The following is an 18,324-nucleotide window of genomic DNA, read 5'->3' as shown; positions in this document are numbered from 1 at the left end:
AGGTTTACCAGTCTAGACACTGGATTTGAATATCTCATATAGGGGGTAAGACGGAATCGAATTGTTCCTTTTTCGAGAAATTCGCTGGCATTTCCGAATACGTCTGAACCGAACATGATTTCTCTATTGTTTATTCCTACTCTGATGCTAAAGTATATCGTACGGTTCTTCCGTTCTCTCAAAGATTGAATATTATTAATTAGCAAGCCCTATATCTCCGTTCAATGGTTTATTCCACTCACTTTTGTCCTAACTTGTTTCCCCCCTACCCACACCACGTGATGAGGGGAAAGCGGTACTAAATCTACACTAACCAATGAACACTAAGAGGTTCTTGTTGCTCCGTGTGCTGATTGGAGCGGCGGTGTCGTGACGTACACGGATGCGGAAGAGGGGTTGAGTCGGTGTGAAGCTGAGGCGTGCAGACAGATCAGGGGAGAGGTGAGGGAAGGAGAGGTATTCCGGGGAAGGGGGATGAGGAGACCTGGGGAAGGACGGGGTACGGGGGCACAGGGAAGGGAAAGAAAAAGGAACAGGGGCGGAGCAAGGGTGACTTGGGATGTCATCAGGGGGCCCCAGGAGTTAATAATGGGTCGACGGGTTGACAGGGATTCATCAGATTCTCTTGAAAGTACCGGGGAAGAATCGGTGTCTCAGGAACATGCCGGGTGTAATAAAGAGGAGAGCCCCCAGCAGGACGTCCTCATGGGTCACAGGGTGGATCGAAATGAGTTTGGGCGCGGAGATTTGAATCTCGGTACAGTGGACGTGTGTGTGGGAGATGCGAATTGCCAAGGAAAAGCTGAGCCACGGGTCCCAGACAGATGCTCTACACAGGTCACGTGTGCCCACAGCCTGGTGACAGAACATCCTGCTGAGAGTGGAACACAAGAGCTATTCAGGGTCCACAGAAAAGAAGGCAGTGTAGGACAGGAGAAGGTCCATATGGTTCTCCATAAAGATAGTGGTGAAGATAGGCTCAAGGGGGATATGAGCAGGTCTGGGAAGGAAAATGAAACCTCTCATGACTGCCTCTGGAAAGAGAATGTAGAAATCCAGGGAAATGGGGAGAAAAGCCCAAGGCAGTCTGTTAGTGCCTGTAGAGAAGTAGAAAGGGACCACCAGGGAAATGGTAAGAAAGTGGCTTTGGTAGATGTGCTAATACCTGAGAATGACCAGCCTACAGAACAGCTGCTGTGTGAGAGACAAGATAGTCAACAGCCTCCAGATCTAAATAGTGATGAGCAAAGGAATTGTCTAAAAGACATTGACAGGAGCAACCAAGAGGTTTTGTGGGATTACAAGGACAGAGGGAAAAGGGCAGACAAGAATTCTCAGGATTTGTATAGAGGAGTGGATGAGATGGATGATGAAATGGTTCAAGGGGCAGAGGGGAGTATATGTATGGAAATGAGGCTTAAGGAGTTTGCAAACCTGAAAAAATCTGATAAGATGCAAAATTATAATGAATTAGAGACAAAATGTAGCGTAAATTGGAGTAGAGACTATGTAGGTAAAGGTGATGGGGTGACATCCATAGAAGGACTGATGTTCTTTAAGGATGGCTTTCAGGAAAAGTCCTACAGAGGAAACATACTCTCTGTGAGTGAGAAAAATAGTGAAAAGTGCCCAGAAGATGAGGAAAGAAGCCCAGGTAATGGGTCTAGTGGGTCTGCCGAGGGAGCTGATATGGAGATTGCTATATCCTGCAGTGCAGGTTGCAAAGAAAGAGGTATGGGATCTGAAAGCTGGAATCCGTGCTGGGAGGGGGAGATGAAAGAGGTTAAGAATTTTGCAAACCATCATCAAGCAGATGCTGATGGGTCTCCCTGTGTCTTGCAGCACAACCAGGAAGCAAAGGTAGAAGCTCAGAGCACATGGTGTTGGTGTCTTCAGCTTTATTTAGGGGAGATGGGGGGATCAGATCCTAGTGATGGAGAAACTCTTGTGGAGATGAAGTCTCCTGGGTGTGGTTATTCAGTAAATAGCACCTTAAAGTTTGGGGAGAATTCAAGTGAAGATAATGGAGAGGAAAATGGAGACGAGATCACTGAAGCCCATGTTTCCTGTAAGAAGAGAGAAAAAGCCAGAGATACTCCTGAATTGCAGGAATGGGTGAACTGGTGGCAGGGATGGTCTGGTTCATGTCGTAAGGGTACAGGGCGCCGTAGAGGAAAAGGGGTACCAGTTTTAGGTTACAGAGGGGAGGCAAGAGGGTCAGGGCAGAAGCAGCAGGATGTGTGGGTGTTGAGAGAGTGGACTCGAAAAGATGGGGTAAGACATGTAGGTGGGCAGGGAGTTCCAGCAGGTGAAGTATGGGTTCTGAGAGAGGATGAAAGAGGAAAGCAGAATCCTGCATGGCCACTTAAGGAACAGGATGTGTGGGTCCCAAGAGAGCCTAGAAAAGAAAAAGAGGACCAGTTAAGTGGGAATTCAAAATGGCCTGCTTGGAGTGCAAAGTCTGGCATTTTAGATAAAAGCATGGCTGACCTTCTTAACTAAGGGAGACACTAAACTGTTATTTGTGTGTGTGTGTTGTGCATCTGTGTTTTGGGGGGGATGGGCGTTTGGGTTAACGTGTTTATTAGTCACCTTTTTATCGGGGGTGGGCAATAAGGCACTGTTTGGGTGCACTGGGCATTCAGCACTGAACAGATTATTGGTGCTGCATTTGTTCTTAATAATTAAGGTGCTAATACAGGTGCTATAAGAGCATGCATGCATTACTTTTGTTTTTTATAGTGTTGCTGTTGTGGGGGAAATGATCTTACTGGTGGTGCTTTCTTATAATAGAGGGTCCCCCTAGGAAGGGGCACGTCGGGGGGCGGGCTATTAGATGTAATACTGGGTAGGGCAAATTTTGATAACATGGTGCTGTTGCCTTCTTGGGGCAAAACTTTATGAAACCTACCTGTTAATCTATGAACACAGCAATTCCTTAAGGTAAGTACCGCTGACACATTGAAGAGAGCCATAAAGGGGAATTGATACTTTATATTGCATTAGGGTTTGCATTACATTCATTCTTCCTTATATGAAGAAAGGGTGAGAGGCAAAGCTTATTTTGTGCATGTAACATCATTTTCTTCATACTTCTTTCTCAGCAGAGTATTCTTTTCATGCAAGTTAATTGACTACTGCTGAAGTTCACCCTAGTGTGTGCTATGTAAATGTTATAGGGAACTTAGAGTGTAAGCTCCACTGGGGCAGGGTCTGGTGTGAACCATAAATCTGAATAAACATGTTAGCACTGTATAAATAAAGGTATATGAATAATATGGCGATGCAGGAGTTAAAAAGATTGTGTGGGTGTTGCCAGTGGCTAATATCTTGGTCAAGTAAAGTGATATTCTCCTCATGGCTGAATGAAATGCAGAGAAGGGATGCTCGGGGAATGCATCATACTGCCTATATAAGGGACAATAAATTGACTAGAGAGACAAAGGCATTCAAAGATACACTGATGACTTGTCACGCGATGATATGTTATGCTGTAAAGGTACAAAGTCCCTGTTCACTTGGATAACCTCCATGTGTCTGCCCCTTTTCAGATACATTGACGCACTGCTACAGTTACAGGAATCTAAACTGTTGTTAGCATTAAATTGCTATTATGTTAGATCTTGTGTCTGTACTCAAACAGCTGGCTAATATTCCAAATGAAGATTTTTTTATTTAATGAACCCATAATCCTATCCAAACCAATGCAGCACAAAGGTAGTCTTCCCAATAATCTTTTTTACATACAGTGCAAAGCCTTGTGTTATTTGTAGAAGCAATATCTGAAGTCAATCTGTTGCCTTTATAGGACAGCCCTTTAAAAAAGCTTGAAGCTGGCCCAACCTTTGAAGATATGACAAGGCTTGAATAATAATGGGGGGGCCTTTTGAGACCTTGTCTGAGAACAGCATCAATGTGATGTGGTCCTAGTCTTTCCTGTGACCATTGGTCGTTTGTTTTCAATACAGACATTTAGAGTGGAAACGTCCAATATATAAGTAGAAACATTAGAATTCTACTAGTATCTGAAGATTCAACAGTAAACGGTGGCAGTTTGGGGCCTTCTAAGGTGCCTGACCAAAATTCTCCAACCTGGCCTATTGACACACGACCAATATCTTTTGCTGATATTGATTGGCTCATCTCCCACCATACGCACCAAATATACAAAACCACATAATATCTGTGCGTTTATGACCAACCTAACAGAATTTCCTAATCGTACCACACCACATAATGGCACCAAAAAGCCACTGATGTGGTCCAGAAGGGCTGAGTTTGCAGGTTTTCATCAGCCAGTGTATGGCCAGCTTTACTAGGCTAATTTTTGTTTAAACACCACAAAGCTGAGGGGGAAGTCACCTACCATATTCTAGTTTATGGTCACTATTTAGGCTCAGTCTGTGCTACTAGAATGCCTATATGCCAATGCCGCTGTAACTGGATTCTCATACTTACTTTTCTCATGAGACTCTTGTTTAATATAACAGACCTTGTCGTAAATGTTTTGTTGCACCATTCTAACCCTTGCAAGGGAAAGTAACAACTCGCTATAGCAATTATGTCTATGTGGACAGATAATACACTTTCTGTATGTCATACTCTCCCATTTGGATTTATTTTTCCTACAGAGCTGTGTTTTTGCTGCAAATTGTCAGAGCCCTACCTTCTATCAATATGAACCTCATGTCATTTACACCTCTGTGGTGTTTCCTTATCCTATTCGTGCTGCCTTCTGTCTCATCCAGTGAGGGCAGGAAGAAATTGCAAATTGGAGTGAAGAAGCGTGTAGAAAATTGCCCTGTTAAATCCCGGAAAGGAGACACACTACACATGCATTATACAGTGAGTGCATAACTATGCTTCTCTTTTGGTCCGCTTTCTCGTATGTTTTATTCCATTCTTTTTATATATACAATTTCCTTAGCAGTGTATTGTTTTCCTAAAGGAGCACCAGTTTGGGGTAAAAATGTAGCATCTCAATTCACTTGCATATTGGCAACTCACCATTGAACTCGGGGTTTTCTTGTCCTTTAATGGGTTATAAAACTTTAAGAGTCTGCAAGTTTAAGATGGTGGGTAGTGAGTGAAGGGAGCACAGTCATTCTTGGCTCATATTTGTTACCTGGTTGTCTGTGACCCTGATAACTAGATACTTTTTTAAGCTGCAAAGAGGCAGAATAGGACATCAATTCAATATTTATACATGATACAGGTATAGGTTCCGTTATCGGAAAACCCGCTATCCAGAAAGCTCAGAATTACAGAAAGGCAGTCTCCCATAGACTCCATTTTATCCAAAAAATCCATATTTTTAAAAACTATTTCCTTTTTCGCCGTAATAATAAAACAGTACCTTGTACTTGATCCTAACTAAGATATAATTAATCCTTATTAGAAGCAGAACTAACCTATTGGGTGTATTTAATGTTTACATGATTTTCTAGTAAACTTAAGGTATGAAGATCCAAATTATGGAAAGATCCATTATCCGGAAAGCCCCAGGTCCCAAGCATTCTGAATAACAGGTTCCATACCTGTACAGGATTGATATCCGCTCATTCAGCTGGGTTTATGTAAAAAAAAAAAAAAAGAAAAGTGCATAACTATCCAAACTTCTAGAAATAAATCAACTTTTTTTTTTTTTTTTTGTATTAAAAAGTCGTACCCTATAGCGGAGCTTGAAAAGGAAACCATGATAGTCTACCTGTGCTCTCCAAGGCTAAATCTGCACCCCCCTCAGTCTCAAGCTGTAATATAATACATCTCTCACTTTGTTCCATTATGAATTCTGGGATTTGAAGAGCTTCTGCTTTCCATAATAGGCAGTGCACAGTTTCACTAAAAAGCAGAGGGTCTTCAAGTCCCTGAATCCATTTACTATGGAACACGGTGAGGAGAGGTTGCATTTTATTTTGAGTCTAAGGGGATGGAGAACTGGTCTCAGGGAGCACAGAAAGAGAGAGACTTCAAGGTTTCCTTTCATTCTGTGAAATAAGTTATGTCTGTGTAAGAAACAAATACAAATATTAAATTATTTCTATTCAGATATGGCAGAAGCCTAACTCTTTTGAGCTTGTCAAAAAAAGTGGTGTGTGTATTTTTCCCTTTAAAGTATTGTGACAGTTACATGCTTAAGTAAACACTTATACCTCTTACTCTGCAGTATAATTAATTATGTCCTAAGGATTTCCTACATCAATAAATCACTGCCTAAATGGCTACTAGATATGAAAAAGTAGCTCCCTAGGGCACCTAGCCAAGGCATTGAGCATTGGATTTGGCTGATCATCTTGTCCTTTTGCTCATCGCTTATTTACAGATGAAAGCATCAATTAAACACGTATTGCTACTGGACACTTATACTCCAAATCAATTTAGAAACTCCGCAGTTTAAATACTGAAACAAACAAGTACAACTTTTCCCATTATGTGTTGGAATGTAACATCCAGATACATACATTTACAATAGTGAGCATTGCATTTGCACAACATAAAAAGTATAACACAATCTTACACTGGGAAATACCATGGAGTTAGAAAACACCCCAATATCTTGGATTAAAAACAGATCAGTGCTGTGATTTTAGCCTTCCTCAATACTCCTTTAAATAATGGGCACAGGTCTGTGCTCTTTGTGGCTCATGGCGCGAATATTATTTGGAATGATACATGATGTCACTGCATCCTTTGCTAACACTTTACAAATTGCTTCTCTGGGTTAGATTAATAGACCTACAGAAGTGGAAAATATATATAAAGCACCTAGTGGTTAAAGCGAATTCTATTGTCTAAACCTGAATATACAGTGAACCCCAAATTTTGCGATTACAATTTTACTTTGTTTTCCCTATACACAATTTTTTGTAGCCCAACCAATATATAGTGCATAATTGATTTTGATTTAATTGCTTTATTTTCCCTGTTTTTAAATTATTTTTTCTTTACCCTAAAAAAAAAGTAAAATGGAGGTTCCACTGTATACACCCCAGTTGCTGAACCATCCAATAGTTCATCTGAGATGAACTGATCATTGACAGGATTGTGTGCATTGGAGGAGTTAGCTATAATATAGATAGATAGAGATAGATATATATAGTACCCTAGCAAGCTGCCTTATCTAGGCTAGTGCATGTCAGCCTGTTTCCACTAAAACATGGAGATTTCATCTTTTATCTTCTACAGATTGAAAGGTAACCATGATACTCCTGTAATCCATTACCCAACCATAACTTAGGTTTGCAAAGTAATTAAACCCTTCCCTCACATTGTTTCACTATGAAGGGATGGATTCTGGGACTGCTTTTTTAAAGAATCTTTGTGCTACCACTATGGAAAGTAGAGGGAGTTCAAGTTAGAGTCCTGCAGTGGGTCGGGTACCCACGGGTTACCCGCAAAATCCTGCGGTGCCCTGCGGGTTGCAGGTAGAAGGTGCGGGTATAGACACGGTTCTGCGGGTTTGCAGGTCTTCTCAATAGCGATTTTTACTCCCTTTTTCTGATCATGTCACTTCCGGTTTACAATGACGGCATTTCCTGATTCTTGATGGTCAGCGGGTCCCGGTTGTGGATAAGGTACTTGCGGGTCGGGTAGAATGTCCAAGTGGGTAAGAATGCGGGTCCGGATTGCGGGTATGGGTCGTGTACGGGTTCCAAAAAATGGACCCGCGCAGAACTCTAGTTCAAGTCCCAGAATCCATCACTTCGCAATGGAACAAAGTATGGGATTGCTTGCATCACACTATGAGCCTAAAGGGGATGGGGACTGGTTCCAGTGAGTAGACTGTCATGGTTTTCTTTATAGCTGTGGAATTGGGTATATATAATATATTTCTTTTTGGCAGCTCAGATGCATTTTTACTGCATAAGCCCAACTGAATAAGCTCATGTATGCAATGCAGAAGGAATACTGGGAAGGAAACCCAAGATCGCTGCTAAAAATTTCACCCACTGGATGTTAAAGTACATCCAGGGCAGTATGATTATCAGATTCCGAATTTAGGACCTGTTTCATCCTTACTGGGTTTCATTAGTGCCATACTGGCCAGCAAGGAGAACAGCAGATCTATATATTTGTCTTAATTGGGAAACAGATATTGGAGTCTTGCAGGAAAGCCATTGCTCAGCCTGTATAACAGAATCCCATTCTGTTATTTTTACTTAAAGGACAAGGAAAGATAGAATAAGGCTAGAAATGCTGTATTTTGTATACTAAACATAAACATGAACTTACTGTACCATAAGCCTAATCAAACAAATAATTTATGCTTTCAAAGTTGGCCACAGGGGGACACCATCTTGTAACTTTGTTAAACATCTTTTCAAGACCAAGACTGCATATGCTCAGTGTGGTCTGGGCTTCTTAGGGCTCGTCATAAATTATCAAAACAGGGAAACAAACAAAGCTGTTGGAGTTCTGAAAGGCTGGGAAGTAAGGCGGGGGCTCCCCCTGCTGTTCAAAAGTATGATTGTTTCCCTGCCAGCAGTTAGGGACCATCTGACAATTCCTATCCACAGCAGTAAATGAAGGGAGAATTTCACTGCATACAGTCAGGTTTCTTATAAAAATGGTACACAGTTTTTAATTAAAGTATATTGGAGATAGGTTTCTTTTTCATTAAAGAAAGTAAAAACGGGGTTTATTTTTTTTGCCTTTACATGTCCTTTAACAAATAGCAGGACATTATTAGAATCTCTCCTTTCCTGGCCTGCCCAAACTAAACATAGTGTCTTGAGCCTCTAGGGATGGACATTGGGGTATGTTTGCAACACTGGTACACTGGTGCAGTCCATTAATATTCTGATGAGTATCATTTAAGCAGCATGGAATGGCAGCAAGAGGTAGAGCATATTAGAAAAATGGAAGAAATAACACACATTATCCACAATAAGAGCAATAGATACTGGGAAGTCTGGGGACCATGGGTTAGGTATCTAAACAAACCGAGTTAAAAAGGATGTTAATTAAATCAGAAAGATAGGGAGATTCCTCAGTAAGAAGGAAAGGAATGCATCGGGGAGGGGGCTAGGGAGGTAAATGAAATAATAAAGGTAATAACCGGTATAAGTAATCCTAAAAGGTTTGACATATGGTCTGTGTGTGTGACAGCGAAGGCCAGAGCTACCCAGGAGTGAGAAAATCAGGGTCCCATATACCCTTATATACCCTTACATACCCTTATGTACTTTTACTTTACTTTACTTTTTCATTCTTTTTTCTTTCTTTCCTCTTTTTTCTTTCTCTTTTTTTTTTTGTTTATGTCTGTGGCATTCTTATGTACTGTAATGTATTTGAAAAAATTTGTTAAAATAAAAATTAAAAAAAAAAAAAAAAAAAAAAATATTCTGATGAGTATCAGGGCTGCCATCAGAAATCGCGGGGCCCCGCACAACAACATTTTTTTTTTGGGCCCCCTCGCCCCCCCTTCCCCACCCATCAGTACAAAGGCTACACAGGCACTAGTGCTAAAACATTTAGTGGCTAGGACCCCTCTACAAGTTATAAAAAAACATTAGTGCCTGGGCCCCCTACAAATAATTAAAAAATTGTATAATAAAGTTATATAAACTAAATTTCTGGGCAAGGCCCCTACAAGTTATATAGAAAAATGGTGGCCAGGGCCCCTACATGTTATATTTAAAAAAAAATGGTGGGCAGGGCCCCTACAAGTTATATTAAAAATTGGTGACCCGGGCCCCAACAAGTTATATTATAGAAAAAAAATTGATGGTCAGGGCCCCTACAGGTTACAGAAAAATTGGTTGCCAGGGCCCCTATATTGGTGGCAAGGGCTCCAACAAGTTATATTAAAAAATTGGTGGCCAGGGCCCCTGTAAGCTATTAAAAAAAAAAACTCATCTGCAGAGTTCAGGGAAGCTCAGGTGTCTGTGTCTCTAGCTTTCCTGTGCTCTGATTTGCCAGTGAAATGTAAGTCCCGGTAATGTTTAGGAATGCACCAAATCCAGGATTTGGTTTGCGATTCGGCCTTTTTCAGCAGGATTCGGATTTGGCTGAATCCTTGTGCCTGGTCGAACCGAATCTGAATCCTAATTTGCATATGTAAATTAGGGGCGGTAGGGAAATCGTGACTTTTCGTCACAAAAGATTTTTTTTTTTTTATACTTTTTCATTCCCTGCCCCTATTCGGGGATTCGGCCGAATCCCAAATAGTGGATTTGGTGAATCCCTAGTAATGTTGTATGGTGGTTGGATAAACTGGAGGGGAGGTTCAAATTTTACCCATCCAATCACCATGCAGCTTAACTGGGATTTACAATTCACTGACAAATCAGAGCAGTTAGAGGATGCAGGCTCCCGCCCACTCTCCCTTCCGAAATTTCCAGCTCAGTGACAGCGGGCCTGGCCCCCCTTAACTCCTAAAACCCTCAGGGCCCAGGACAACGCTCCCCCTGTCCCCCCTGATGAGTATATAAGGGGGGGGCTTAATCCTAAAATTTACTCCAGTAGCAGAAAGGGAAACGGCAGCCTGGGAAATGAGCAATTTTGAAAAGGATGTTGCTGGGAAGCAGAGGAATTTTACAAGAGCAAGCTTCTAAAAGGAGACAGGGTAATAACCTTGGAAATATAGGGGGGTGAGCTTTTCAAAGAAAGTGCTAAATATTTTTATAGGATCCTCACAACTTTAGGGGTGTTTTAAGAGTCTCCCCAGCATTTTGAAAATTAAATTCTTTATTCCCGTATCCTTAAATCCAAACAAAACGCATTCCGTTGGTAGTTGGATAACAAATGAGTAGTTGTTTCGTGCGACAGCTTGAATGTTGCACATTATCTTGGGAAAGGAGCAACTAAGCAATTCTGCAGATGGCCTTGAGATGTGGAGTTTAGATTTTGAGGGTAGATGTAATTATTTATTGCTTATCTAGCTATTCTGTCCCCTCTATTTATCTCTTCTTTCTAACCTTCACAAAAAAAAGCCTGGTTTCTAAGGGCCATCATAGGGGCCATTAGCACTTTAAAAAGGCAGTATACCCCATTTTCAAAATGAGTTCAATGAATAGGGTTTGTGCTGAACATTTTTGTCTGTTGAGGAAATATGTATTGAGCAAATCTATATGGTGGTTGATATTTATTGCACAAAATGGGTCAAAATTTGAGCCCAAATGTAAAGTCATAGTCTGCGTCCGGTTCATATGAGCACAGTTAAATGAGCAGCCTGCTGAAAAGCCTCTGTATTATGAGCTGCTCCTCATCTCCGAGCCTTATAGGCAGCAGTTAAAGGAGAAGTCAACCAAGTAGAAAAAAAACCCTGTACCCCCCCCCACTCCACATAGACCCCCCCTCCCTATTACCCAGCCTAACTCCACCCCCGGGGAAATGCCCCATACTTTATACATACCCCTCGTCGCAGATTCTGGCATCGAACTTCACGGCAGCCATATTCTGGGTCTTAGTGTCTTCTTCTGGCGCTTTGGCAATTTCCGTCCAATTCATCGCATGCGCCGACAGGCGGACATCTCAGTCAGCTTACCGAGGACCTGAAAGATGGATGCCCTGAAGTCCAATGCCAGAATCTGCGACGAGGGGTAAATATAAAGTATGGGGCATTTCACTGGGGGGAGGGGGGTACAGAGTTATATTTCTACAGGGTTGAATTCTCCTTTAAAGAGATACTGACACCAGAAAAAAAATTTTTTTATATCTATCATAAAATTATCTTTGAATGCCATTTATAATTTTGCCACAAAATAATTGCCTGATGCTTTTACATAACCTTTCTTACCCCCATATTCCTCTATGAGGGGGCTGCCATATTTTTGCAGAAGGAGTCTGTTCACATTAGAATCTCTAACATACATGTTGAGATGGGACAGTCAGGTTAGCAAAACAGTCAGGTTTAGGAACTTCAAGTAATCAAGTATTATTTACCATGTACTTGGAGCTGTCTAGAAAAAGTCAAATTTTTATTGGGGGGGGGGGGGTTGGGCTAGTAGCCTGGTATAACCGGTCCCATACCTGTATAAAGATATCTAAGTTCCCGTAAAATTTGAAAATTGTATTTAAGAGACATATTAATTCTCAAGTTATTGTTATGCTTGAATAGTGCAAAGCAGGGGTCCCCAACCTTTTTTTTTTTTTTTTTTCAAAAGCCAAAAAAAAAAAGTGTCTAAGAGACAAATTCACAAAAGTGGAGATAGAAGTTTGGGAATTTGGTGCGACATTTTTATCTCCACTTTTATTTTGTCTCAATATCACCACTTTTGTGAATTCCACCCTTTGAGTTCCAGAAGTTTTCCTTCTTCCCTGTATGATACTAAAAATGCAATTTAGGGAGCTGTAACAAACTTCAATTCACTGTATTCTCCAGTAATGTTAAACTTTTTTTCTTAGGGGAAACTGGAGGATGGGACAGAATTTGACAGCAGCATTCCCAGGAATCAGCCGTTTACCTTCACTCTGGGTACCGGACAAGTCATAAAGGGCTGGGACCAAGGGTTACTTGGGTAAGGTATTTTTAGCCCCTTACTATTTATAATATGATACTAATTCTATATGATGCATTTACACTGATGGCATCGTTGTATAGGGAATAGTGTACCCCCTGCTGAAATATATAAGGATGCTGGAGGTCACTGAATATTTCCACAGCTATATAAAGGCATGTGGCTGACCATCATGGAACTCAATTTAGCAACTGATGTGCCATGATATGTTTATAGGGTTATATTTTACTGGTTATACGTGCCTCCTTTGTATTACAGTTTGGGGAATCTATTATCCAGAATGCATGGTAATTAAGGCTTTCTGGTTCTTTATGTAACTTGAAAGACATCACCCAAAAAAATATACAAAATCCTATTTTATCACTTTAGTCTAGCAAAATTAACTTTAATTACACTAAAGAAATTATTTAAATCTTGTTTACTTCAGTCTTGGAATTCATAATAATAACAAGCAGACAGGAGCCATTTTGTGGACACTTAATAAGACAAGCCTTACATCATCTCAAAATCTTGTTTGTGCACTAGAATGGGGGACCTGATGTCCATCCCCATGCCCTGGTTACACAATTAAATGGTGAAGAGAACGGAAGAATGTGTGGAGCAACCACCAGGGGGCTCCTGACTGGTCCCATGAGGGCCGGGGCCTACAACTTTTTCTCCCGGTGCCCTGCCGGCCCAGTTCGACTCTGTGTGTGTCTTTTAACTAGCACAATTTCATCATTTCCTGTCAGGTGATCAGTGAGTAACACACAGGACATCACAAAATGGTGGTTTGAAACAAATGATGTAAAAAGGCAGTATTTACTGATATATGTGTGTGGCAATTACATATTGTTTTTAATAGGCCCATTGTTAGATATAAATTGTTGGTTATGCTGTGGTTTAGAATGTCTAGTTCTCTTTTGAGATAATTTTAGCCTGTTGTACATACAAGTTCCATTTTGTTGGCTTTCTGTGGTAGTGCAACTTTGTGTACAAGGCACACTGTTAGTCATCTTGTCTCATCTTGGTTGTGGTTTGAGCTGTGCACAGTTCCCTTCCGCAATGTGCTGAACAAACCAACTTTAATCTCCTTCCTTTTTAGTTTGTTTGTGGTCCCATCAGGTTAATAACAGCCTCATGACTGTGGCAATGTATTCTTCTTAAAGGGGCTGTTCACCTTTAAATTAACTTTCAGTGTGATGTAGTGAATGATATTTTGACACAGTTTGCAATTGAAAAAAAAAAGAAAAAAATGAAAGCCGATTGAAAAGTTGCAGCTAGAAATGTTGTACATTATGTTTTGTGCTTCTGTACCAGCCCAAGGCAACCACAGCCCTTTAGCAGTAAAGATCTGTGTCTCCAAAGATGCCCCAGTAGCTCCCCATCTTTTTTTCTGCTGATTCACTGCACATATTTTGACACAGTTTGCAATTTGTTTTAGTTTTGTATTATTTGTGGTTTTTGAGTTATTTAGCTTTTTATTCAGCAGCCCTCCAGTTTGCAATTTCAGTAATGTGGTTGCTAGGGTCCAAATTACCATAGCAACCATCCATTGAGAGACTGGAATATGAATGACAGGACCTGAATAAAAAGATAAATAATAAAAAGTAGCAATAAACTTGTAGCCTTACAGAGCATTTTTTTTTTTTTTTTTTTAGATGGGGTCAGTGACCCCATTTAAAAGCTGGAAAGAGTCACAAGAAAAAAGGCAAATAATTCAATACCTATATAAAAAAAAAATGAAAGCCGATTGAAAAGTTAGAATTTAACATTCTATAACATAGTAAAGGTTATAGAATATATATACTAAATAAGTAGCTAGAAATGGTGTACATTATGTTTTGGGGCTTCTGTAGCAGCCCAAGGCAACCACAGTCCTTTAGCAGTAAAGATATGTGTCTCCAAAGATGCCCCAGTAGCTCCCTTCTTTTCTGCTGATTCACTGCACATGCTCTGTGCTGCTGTCACTTACTGAGCTTATATACAGTACACATAGAATAGAAATGTCATAATATACCGTAAGCCTAAATAATTACTACGTGGCAGCTCAGAAACCAGTGCAATTAGCATCAGAATTTAATAATTCACCTTGTAGCATTGACATGTATTACAGACAAACCTCATTTTCTGTTTGATAATTAGCGACGACCCCTAAGCTTAGCTTCTCAACAGCTGCTCAGAGCCCACTGTCACAGACACTTTCCAAGATGGTGACCCCCTGTGACAAGTTTCAAGTCCTGGATCATTGCTGCTATTGACAAGCTGAAACTTTAGTCTGTGCCATAAGTTCAGTATGTAGAATATGGCATTTTAACCATATTCATTTTTAGGGTTATTTCTCTTTTAAAGGTGAACTACCCCTTTTAATATTCTTCAGTGTCCACTTTATGTCACTTTGGCGCCATCCTTTGATGTTATGTTTTATAGTGGTATTCTTGCATATGACATTTTCTTCTTTATTCCTCAGAATGTGTGAAGGGGAGAAGAGGAAGCTGGTAATACCTTCAGAATTGGGTAAGGATCATTTCAATAAGGGTTAGATTTGGGTAAGGGGTGTATGGGAAAGTAACTGTTCTTCATTTGCATTTCAGGTTATGGAGATAGGGGAGCACCCCCAAAAATTCCAGGTAAAGGATTTGCTTCTTTTAATTCCTACTCTTTCTACTGATCTGCGGCCTCTCTCTAAATTCTTCCTTTGTGCCTATAGGAGGAGCCACTCTGATCTTCGAAGTGGAGTTATTGAAGATAGAACGTCGATCTGAACTATAAATATGAAGCCATGACAGCCTTCTGTTTAGCCAGTATTTGTGCTAGGAGGGGAGACGTCACCTTGTACCCAATAAACACACACAAAATCTATGGCTTCATTAATAAGCGTTAGAGTAACATTCACTGCTTCATCCAAAGGCTCTCATGTTCCAAAATAAATGGTTTGCTACACAAACAAGACACCAGTGCAAATATTCCAGGCACAGTAGTACTATGTTTTAATACATAGTAAGTTAGGTTGAAAAAAGACCTTTTAAATCTATTTTAACCTGCCTAACTGCTAGTTTAAAGGAACATGCACATGTTTTCCTTTCCTTTGAGATACTGTTTATCCTAAACACAAGGTTGCTTGATGTTGTAATTTTGCTTCATATTTGTTCAAGAACACCATTTTTTCTAGTATTGTGGCCTTGTTTATTTTGCTGTTCTCTTTTCCCGTGGCTACTGACTGCAGCCATACCTGTTACATTGTGGACAATGTGAGGTTTCATCCCCAACCAGTGGCTCGCAAGCAACATGTGTCTCACCAACCCCTTGGATGTTTTTCTCAGTGGCCTCAAAGCAGCTGCTTATTTTTGAATTCCAGGCTTGGAGGCAAGTTTAGTTGCACAAAAACCAGGTGTACTGCCAAACAGAGTCTCCTATATGCTGCCAGTCCATATAAGAGCAAACAAATCACAACAGTATTTGTCAGCCCCAGGGACTTTTTATGTTGGTGTTGCTCCCCAACTCTTTTAAAATAGGTTTGGAACCCCTGGCCTAAGTGAACTAGAAATACATTATATCTTTGATCTTTACTTTGTCTCCAAACAGCTGTTCTGGTTGCAGGAGGGTTAGTACCTGACCTGTGCAGTATTATTGTAGATGGTAGTGTGCATCACTTGGCTTACATTGAAACCTAAATGCATTACAAAGTCATTGCCCCATGTGGGCCGGGCAAGGTAGTTATTATTTTTGGAGACATGGGACAGCTTTGAACAGCATGGCTCTTGCACAAGGCAATAGAGTCTTCCATGCTTACTACGGGAGCATGTATTATGACAGGGGTCCCCAACTTTTTGTTCCCATGAGCCACATTCAAATATATAAAAAAAAAAAAGTTGCAGAGCAACACAAGCATGAAAATAGTTCCTGGAGGTGCCAAATAAGTGCCGGGATTGGCTCTGGTAGCCCCCTTTGTAGACCGGCAGCCTATAGGAGATTCTGCAATACTCCTGTTTTTTTATGCAACCAAAACTTGCCTCCAAGCCTGGAATTTAAAAATCAGCACCTGCTTTGAGGCCACTAGGAGCAACATACAAGGGGTTGGTGAGTAACATATGTTGCTCATGAGCTACTAGTTTGGGGATCACTGTGTTATAGCTTCTATTGCACCTGCTCAGATGCCAGCCACACGTTTCTACCTGCCCAGGATGCCACCTCTTTCTTTTCTTTTGCTCTGTTCTTGGTGGTGTTCTGCCTACCGGCAATGGTGTTCAACATGTGTTTTAAGTAGGAATTTTTGGACTTAATTTCAGCCTATCATTTTGATTAACAAAAATCTTGTGCTAAATAACACATAATAGCAAAAAATGCTAGAAGGGCAGTTAATCATATCACTTTTCCCAGTTAAAGGAGAAGGAAAGGCCCAGATGTTGGGCACCCCCAAGCAGTGCCGGGCCAAGTCGGCCAGGCGCCCCAGGCAACCTGGCCGACTACGTCACCCCCTGCTGTATTGAAGAGCAGATGCGGCGATTATATGCGAATGCGCCAATGACGCTACTGCGCTGATGACGCGAACGCGCGCAGAGGACCTGCGCATGCGCAGAAGACGCGCACACTCGGAAGCAGAGAAAAACTTCTGTCACAGCTTCTGGAACTAGGGGTAGGCGTCGGAAGAGGTACGTGTCTGGCGCCCCTCCACCTTTGCGCCCTAGGCACGTGCCTCTTCTGCCTACCCCTAGTTCTGGCCCTGCCCCCAAGTGATTGTATTGACTTACCTGAAACTCCGGGCCGGTGTTCCTAGCAGCAGAAAACTGCACTGGCCCGGGGTTATATCAGTGAGCACCACGGAGCAATCCTCTTCCGTATCCCTCTGTCTTTGCACGGCTGCGCATGAGCAGTAGAACGAAAAGCCGAACTTTAACTAAAGTTCTATTTCGTTCAACTGCGCTTGCCCCCGGGAAATTTGAAGACGGAAGTGGACCGCTCCGTGGTGCTCACTGATACAACCCTGGACCCGTGCAGTTTTCTGCTGATAAGAGCACCTGCCCAGGGTTTACAATCACTTCTGGGTGCCTAACATTTGGCACTCCCAAGTGCACCAAGCCTTTCCTTCTCCTTTAAACCCCTTATATTTGTGCCACAGACAGATGCAACAACTACAGAAACAAAAGGGCTTCTTTATTCAGTATCGCTGTTTAAACAAACTCTTAATTACTGAGGGAGCGGACTAAGTAAGGGTAAATACAAAACTATGGTTCAGAGTGCCCATGTTGCACACAGGTGTATTTTGCACTGTTGAGGAGAGTGTGTTGTCTCTCGCTCTGTGTGTGTGTGTGCGTGTCTTTCTCTCTGTGTCTTTCTCTCTGTGTTGCTGTCTCTGTCTCTTTAGGCAACACAAGTGATTTTAATCACTTACTCAATACCCATGTTAGCATAAAACTGCACCAAGTATTGCTGTAGACCTCTAATCCAGCTATGAAAGGCTTATTTCTTTGATAACAGAAGCAAAACTGTTGTGGGCTCATACTATTTTATGCAATGGAACCAGAATAGCGACAGCTTAGAATTCAAGAAATAATTTTTTTAGGAAGTATTCTAGAAAATCCTAGGAAATGAGCCCAAACTTATGCTCAGGAGAGTGACTGCTAAAGGAAAGGGTTAAAGTGCTTGAGTTGATGGAATCAGAGGGTGGCAGGAGCAAATGGGTGGCTCAGTCATAAAGGCTGAGTCAGGTGCTGTTATCATGGAGATCTCTGCAATGTTCTTGTTTGTGACAGTTCTTTGGAACAGCAAATGCCCTGTCTAATAAAAGAACACTAAGTATATATAGACTGGACATGGTGGCCATGTTAGTTTGTAGTTCTGCACCTTACAGGGCACAACTGCACTTAGATGGCACATTAAGGTG

General features: G+C 41.3%; 1 protein-coding gene across 3 annotated transcripts; it reads left to right on the top strand.

Moving 5' to 3' along the window:
• The first annotated feature begins 293 nt into the window (after positions 1-293).
• fkbp2.L (FKBP prolyl isomerase 2 L homeolog) lies at positions 294-16,530 on the top strand. 3 transcript variants are annotated; one of them, NM_001086024.1, is given in 6 exon segments: positions 294-441; positions 4,632-4,845; positions 12,349-12,461; positions 14,911-14,957; positions 15,035-15,070; positions 15,151-16,530. In NM_001086024.1, coding segments are annotated over 5 exon segments (426 nt in total). In that variant the 5' UTR covers positions 294-441; positions 4,632-4,677; the 3' UTR covers positions 15,213-16,530.
• Positions 16,531-18,324: the final 1,794 nt, after the last annotated feature.

Source organism: Xenopus laevis, chromosome 4L (assembly GCF_017654675.1).
Source record: "Xenopus laevis strain J_2021 chromosome 4L, Xenopus_laevis_v10.1, whole genome shotgun sequence".
NCBI classification, from domain to species: domain Eukaryota; kingdom Metazoa; phylum Chordata; class Amphibia; order Anura; family Pipidae; genus Xenopus; species Xenopus laevis.
Note: the sequence above shows the minus strand (reverse complement) of the source record. Positions and strands in the feature narration are given on the sequence as shown.

Coding starts and splice junctions, on each gene's coding strand:
- fkbp2.L (XM_018256422.2), top strand. CDS start 4,678: ATGAACCTCATGTCATTTACACCTCTGTGGTGTTTCCTTATCCTATTC. Junction 4,846..12,348: donor CACTACACATGCATTATACA/GTGAGTGCATAA, acceptor TTTTTTTCTTAG/GGGAAACTGGAGGATGGGAC. Junction 15,071..15,150: donor AGCACCCCCAAAAATTCCAG/GTAAAGGATTTG, acceptor TTGTGCCTATAG/GAGGAGCCACTCTGATCTTC.